General features: G+C 48.2%; 1 protein-coding gene across 1 annotated transcript in view; it reads left to right on the forward strand.

Annotated features, from left to right (window-relative positions):
- LOC130306379 (zinc finger protein 845-like) overlaps window positions 1-6,671 on the forward strand; it is a 316,660-nt gene extending 309,989 nt beyond the window's left edge. Inside the window, exons 12-16 of the mRNA XM_056552091.1 lie at window positions 221-400; window positions 3,269-3,395; window positions 3,493-3,584; window positions 3,714-3,822; window positions 5,483-6,671. Of these exons, the coding sequence (XP_056408066.1) occupies window positions 221-400; window positions 3,269-3,395; window positions 3,493-3,584; window positions 3,714-3,822; window positions 5,483-6,459 (1,485 nt within the window). The 3' untranslated portion in view covers window positions 6,460-6,671. The remainder of the gene's footprint in view (window positions 1-220; window positions 401-3,268; window positions 3,396-3,492; window positions 3,585-3,713; window positions 3,823-5,482) is intronic.
- Window positions 6,672-7,331: the final 660 nt, after the last annotated feature.

Below are 7,331 nucleotides of genomic sequence, written 5' to 3' on the forward strand. Positions count from 1 at the left end.
TTTCCACCATTGTTGTCCCCATCTACATTTCCACCATTGTTGTCCCCCATCTTTGGCTCCGCTCTATGTTCTGGATGTCTCTTTGTAGGTGAGGTCTCCAGAACTGACCCCAGTATTCCAGATGTGCTCACTAGAGCTCTATACAGGGGGCACAATCTCCTCTTTGTAGTGAGGGAGGAATACTGGGGTCAGTCCCCTAATTGTCTCTCTCCGTACACAGGATTACACCATAGTGAAGAAGACATGGGGGGAGTGTGTGGCCCCCAGCAGTCATCTCCATGAGTCAGGAGGACGGAGCAGGGCCCGGGGCCCCATCACGGAGCCTCCACCTCACTCACTGATACATGAGGAGAAGATCCTAGAACTCATCCACAGGATCACTGAGCTGCTGACTGGAGAGGTGACCCTGCTGGGACATTATACAGTAATGGAGGGGTCTGGTGATGACTGGAGAAGTGACCCTGCTGGGACATTATACAGTAATGGAGGGGTCTGGTGATGACTGGAGAGGTGACACTGCTGGGACATTATACAGTAATGGAGGGGTCTGGTGGTGACTGGAGAGGTGACACTGCTGGGACATTATACAGTAATGGAGGAGTCTGGTGATGACTGGAGAGGTGACACTGCTGGGACATTATACAGTAATGGAGGGGTCTGGTGATTATTAGAGAGGTGACACTGCTGGGACATTATACAGTAATGGAGGGGTCTGGTGATGACTGGAGAGGTGACACTGCTGGGACATTATACAGTAATGGAGGGGGTCTGGTGATGTCTGGAGAGGTGACACTGCTGGGACATTATACAGTAATGGAGGGATCTGGTGATGACTGGAGAGGTGACACTGCTGGGACATTATACAGTAATGGAGGGGTCTGGTGATGACTAGAGAGGTGACACTGCTGGGACATTATACAGTAATGGAGGGGTCTGGTGATGACTAGAGAGGTGACACTGCTGGGACATTATACAGTAATGGAGGGGTCTGGTGATGACTGGAGAGGTGACAGTGCTGGGACATTATACAGTAATGGAGGGGTCTGGTGATGACTGGAGAGGTGACACTGCTGGGACATTATACAGTAATGGAGGGGTCTGGTGATGACTGGAGAGGTGACCCTGCTGGGACATTATACAGTAATGGAGGGGTCTGGTGATGACTGTAGAGGTGACACTGCTGGGACATTATACAGTAATGGAGGGGTCTGGTGATGACTGGAGAGGTGACACTGCTGGGACATTATACAGTAATGGAGGGGTCTGGTGATGACTGGAGAGGTGACACTGCTGGGACATTATACAGTAATGGAGGGGTCTGGTCATTATTAGAGAGGTGACACTGCTGGAACATTATACAGTAATGGAGGGGTCTGGTGATGATTAGAGATGTGACACTGCTGGGACATTATACAGTAATGGAGGGGTCTGGTGATGATTAGAGAGGTGACACTGCTGGGACATTACACAGTAATGGAGGGGTCTGGTGATGACTGGAGAGGTGACACTGCTGGGACATTATACAGTAATGGAGGGGTCTGGTGATGACTGGAGAGGTGACCCTGCTGGACATTATACAGTAATGGAGGGGTCTGGTCATTATTAGAGAGGTGACACTGCTGGAACATTATACAGTAATGGAGGGGTCTGGTGATGACTGGAGAGGTGACCCTGCTGGGACATTATACAGTAATGGAGGGGTCTGGGGATGACTGGAGAGGTGACACTGCTGGGACATTATACAGTAATGGAGGGATCTGGTGATGACTGGAGAGGTGACACTGCTGGGACATTATACGGTAATGGAGGGGTCTGGTGATGACTGGAGAGGTGACACTGCTGGGACATTATACGGTAATGGAGGGGTCTGGTGATGACTGGAGAGGTGACACTGCTGGGACATTATACAGTAATGGAGGGGTCTGGTGATGACTGGAGAGGTGACACTGCTGGGACATTATACAGTAATGGAGGGGTCTGGTGATGACTGGAGAGGTGACACTGCTGGGAGACTATACAGTAATGGAGGGGTCTGGTGATGACTGGAGAGGTGACACTGCTGGGACATTATACAGTAATGGAGGGGTCTGGTGATGACGGGAGAGGTGACACTGCTGGGACATTATACAGTAATGGAGGGGTCTGGTGATGATTAGAGAGGTGACACTGCTGGGACGTTATACAGTAATGGAGGGGTCTGGTGATGACTGGAGAGGTGACCCTGCTGGGACATTATACAGTAATGGAGGGGTCTGGTGATGATTAGAGAGGTGACACTGATGGGACATTATACAGTAATGGAGGGGTCTGGTGATGACTGGAGAAGTGACCCTGCTGGGACATTATACAGTAATGGAGGGGTCTGGTGATGACTGGAGAGGTGACACTGCTGGGACATTATACAGTAATGGAGGGGTCTGGTGATGATTAGAGAGGTGACACTGCTGGGACATTATACAGTAATGGAGGGGTCTGGTGATGACTGGAGAAGTGACACTGCTGGGACATTATACAGTAATGGAGGGGTCTGGTGATGATTAGAGAGGTGACACTGCTGGGACATTATACAGTAATGGAGGGGTCTGGTGATGACTGGAGAGGTGACACTGCTGGGACATTATACAGTAATGGAGGGGTCTGGTGATGACTGGAGAGGTGACACTGCTGGGACATACAGTAATGGAGGAGTCTGGTGATGATTAGAGAGGTGACACTGCTGGAACATTATATAGTAATGGAGGAGTCTGGTGATGACTAGAGAGGTGACACTGCTGGGACATTATACAGTAATGGAGGGGTCTGGTGATGACTGGAGAGGTGACCCTGCTGGGACATTATACAGTAATGGAGGGGTCTGGTGATGACTGGAGAGGTGACCCTGCTGGGACATTATACAGTAATGGAGGGGTCTGGTGATGACTGGAGAGGTGACCCTGCTGGGACATTATACAGTAATGGAGGGGTCTGGTGATGACTGGAGCGGTGACATTGCTGGGACATTATACAGTAATGGAGGGGTCTGGTGATGACTGGAGAGGTGACACTGCTGGGACATTATACAGTAATGGAGGGGTCTGGTGATGACTGGAGAGGTGACACTGCTGGGACATTATACAGTAATGGAGGGGTCTGGTGATGATTAGAGAGGTGACCCTGCTGGGACATTATACAGTAATGGAGGGGTCTGGTGATGATTAGAGAGGTGACACTGCTGGGACATTATACAGTAATGGAGGGGTCTGGTGATGACTGTATCATTGTGTGTCAGGTTCCTATAAGGTGTCAGGATGTGGCGGTCTATTTCTCCATGGAGGAGTGGGAGTATGTAGAAGGACACAAGGATCTGTACCAGGACATAGTCATGATGGAGGATCACCGGCCCCTCACATCACAAGGTAAGAAGAGACATATATATAGATATCACTCTCACTACCTAGTAACATAGAAATCTATCCAGCACTGATGTATTCATTTCCTGTGTGTTCCCTACAGATGGAGTCATTGATAGAAATCCAACCGAGAGGTGTCCCTGTCCTCTGTATTCCCAGGACTGTCCAGAGGGAAATGTCCCAGAGAAGCATCAGGTAGATGAGGCTGATCCTATATCTCTATAGGGGGGTCCTGCAGTCATAGATGTGGGAATAGATTTTGGGGGTCTCTGTTGCTCCTCCTGTCTGCTGTATTGTAGTGAATTGTTCTATATGTCACATCAGGGGGGAGATCTGACTAATAATAACGTGGAGGATGAAGAAGAGAGGATGAGGGGCCATCACCCGTGTATGAGGGAAGTGAAGGAGGAAATTCCAAGAGGTGTTACCCCAGGTATGTAATAATTCCAGGAGGTGTTACCCCAGGTAAGTAATAATTCCAGGAGGTGTTACCCCAGGTATGTAATAATTCCAGGAGGTGTTACCCCAGGTATGTAATAATTCCAGGAGGTGTTGTCCAAGGTATGTAATAATTCCAGGAGGTGTTACCCCAGGTATGTAATAATTCCAGGAGGTGTTACCCCAGGTAAGTAATAATTCCAGGAGGTGTTACCCCAGGTATGTAATAATTCCAGGAGGTGTTACCCCAGGTATGTAATAATTCCAGGAGGTGTTACCCCAGGTAAGTAATAATTCCAGGAGGTGTTACCCCTGGTATGGAATAATTCCAGGAGGTGTTACCGCAGGTATGGAATAATGCCAGGAGGTGTTGTCCCAGGTATGTAATAATTCCAGGAGGTGTTGTTAACCCCCCCCCCCCCCCCGTGATCTACGTGCAGACACGCCCCCTCCATTCATGTCTATGTGATTGTAAGAGGCTTGACCATGGTCGTCCGTACCCAGCCGCTGGACCCCTACGTAATGTTTAGAACGTCGGGTGTCTGCACGGAGATGGCGGGGGGAGACCCCCACAATCAGACATTTTATTATTTTACAGATTTTACCAACAATTATCAGCCCCCAAATGGCCGTTACGGAGGGGGGTTCTCACATAAGTCATTTTGATTACAGTGGTCCCTCAACATACGATGGTGATCTGTTCCAAATGGACCATTGCTTGTTGAAACCATCGTATGTTGAGGGATCCGTGCAATGTAAAGTATAGGACAGTGGTCTACAACCTGCGGACCTCCAGATGTTGCAAAACTACAACACCCAGCATGCCCGGACAGCCAACGGCTGTCCGGGCATGCTGGGTGTTGTAGTTTTGCAACATCTGGAGGTCCGCAGGTTGTAGACCACTGTTAGAGGAAGTTGTACTCACCTGTCCCCGCCGCTCCGGACCATCACCGCTGCCCTGGATGTCGCCGTCCATCACTGTCCCTGACGCTCCGGCAAGGCCTCTGCTTCCCCGGCATCCTCGCTCTCCGTCGCCCCCATCACGTCACTACGCACGCCGCTCCGATTGGATGACGGGACGGTGTGATGACGACGATGGAGAGCGCCGACGATGCAGGGGATCCCGAAGAGGACGCGCCGGAGCCCCGAGGACAGGTAAGTGATCCTCACCGGACCACACGGGGCACTGTAAACGGCTATCCGGTGGTAGCTGAAGCAGTCTGCGCTGGAGGATAGCCGTTTATGCGATGGCCCCGACATACAAAAGCATCGTATGTTGATGCTTCCTTCACCATGTGATGGACTCTGAGAGTGATCGTATGCTGAAATGATCGTATGTCGGGGCCATCGTAGGTCGGGGGGGGGGGGTCACTGTACTTTTATTGCCTCAGAGGATCTGGGGCAGATACCTATAGCTTTGTCCTGCTTGGCCATGACCCACAAAGTCTATATTCTTAGTGGAATGGACTGAACATAGTCCTGGGAATCTTTATTACAGATGGTGGTTGATAAGATCCCTCAGTGTATTCCTCTCCATCCTATAGATGATATATATAACATTGAGATGGGGTGACTGTGCCGCCATTAGGTTATACAGATCATTGTCATGTCCATGTATGTTTCCAACCAACTTAATTTCTGTTTTACCCCCACAGAAAATCCTGAAAATAGCTCTGAGGGAAACTTCATGTTATCCCTGAATGATAAAGGAGAAGATGAAGATATGATGGAGCGCTCCTCAGGAGAAGACCTCCTTACCCCTAATGTCCATCCAGATCTATCCTATAATAATCCACCTGATCATGAGGAACCTTCTCCTGACCAACCACACATTGTTACCACAAGGACAGATCAGAATGGTAGAAAAATAATCAAATGTGACGAATGTGGAAAATGTTTTATGATTAAATCCCATCTTGTTGTACACAGAAGAATTCACACAGGAGAGAAGCCATATTCATGTTCGGAATGTGGAAAAAGTTATATTAAACAATCAAGTCTTGGCAAACATAAGAAAATTCACACAGGAGAGAAGCCACATTCATGTTTGGAATGTGGAAAATGTTTTACGGATAAATCCCATCTTGTTGCCCACCGAAGAATTCACACAGGAGAGAAGCCACATTTGTGTTCAGAATGTGGGAAACGTTTTACTGAAAAATCCCATCTTGTTAGACATCAGAGGAGTCACACAGGAGAGAAGTCCTATTCATGTTCAGAATGTGGGAAATGTTTTATAGATAATTCCCATCTTGATATACACAGAAGAAGTCACACTGGAGAGAAGCCGTATTCTTGTTTAGAATGTGGGAGATGTTTCACAAATAAATCAGATCTTGGTAGACATCAGAGAATTCACACAAGAGAGAAACCATATTCATGTTCAGAATGTGGGAAACATTTTGTACAGAAATCACATCTTATTTCACACGAGAGAAGTCACACAGGAGAGAAACCGTATTCATGTTCGGAATGTGGAAAATGTTTTACAAAAAAATCAGATCTTGGTAAACATGAGAGAACTCACACAGGAGAGACGCCGTATTCATGTTCAGAATGTGGAAAATGTTTTACAAAAAAATCAGATCTTGGTAAACATAAGAGAAGTCACAAGGTATCCCTCAATGTATGAGAATAATTTGTGTCCTTGTAATTTAGAAAAACTTTTTACATGTCACAGAAACACATCTCAAAAGTTTTTTCATATCGCAGGGAGACTTCAATTACTACGGACAAGCGCAGGATAAGTTTACTGGGGCAGCCTAGGGCACTTTGGCCTAGAAACAGATGCTCCAGTTCTCAGGCCTTCACCAACTATGAGGTTAAAGGGGTACTCCGGCGCTAAGACATCTTATCCCCTATCTAAAGGATAGGGGATAAGATGCCTGATCGCGGGGCGGAAGCATTGTGACATCACGCTCCGCCCCCTCAATGCAAGCCTATGGGAGGGGGCGTGACAGTTGTCACGCCCCCTCCCATAGGCTTGCATTGAGGGGGCGGAGCGTGACGTCACAATGCTCCGGCCCCGTGATCGCCAGTAATCAGACCCGGAACGAACCTGCTCCAGGGACTGATGGTAACGGGGCGCTGCGTGCGAGATCACGGCGATCGGGCATCTTATTCCCTGTCCTTTGGATAGGGGATAAGATGTCTTAGCACCGGAGTACCCCTTTAACACATCTAAGAGCAGGTGGACAGGATAACAGGACTGCTGTATATAACTATATACTTTCTGTACATTCTACAGACTTCTAACAAAGCAATAAATCTCCATTTTTATAAACCTCTAGCAGAGTGCCGCGCGTTGCCCTTGTTTATTTTTTTCTACCTAAACTGTTTGAATGGAAAAGCAACATATACTGACCCTATATTCTAACCTCATCCTGCCCCCCGCACTAACTATTCTCTGCACCTGAGGGCGCCCTTGTCCTCATTTCCCGACCTTATCTTGTCCTCTCCCGACCTAATATCCTGACCTTATATCCCGTCCTCATATCCCGTCCT

The sequence above is a fragment of the Hyla sarda genome, chromosome 1 (assembly GCF_029499605.1).
Source record: "Hyla sarda isolate aHylSar1 chromosome 1, aHylSar1.hap1, whole genome shotgun sequence".
NCBI classification, from domain to species: domain Eukaryota; kingdom Metazoa; phylum Chordata; class Amphibia; order Anura; family Hylidae; genus Hyla; species Hyla sarda.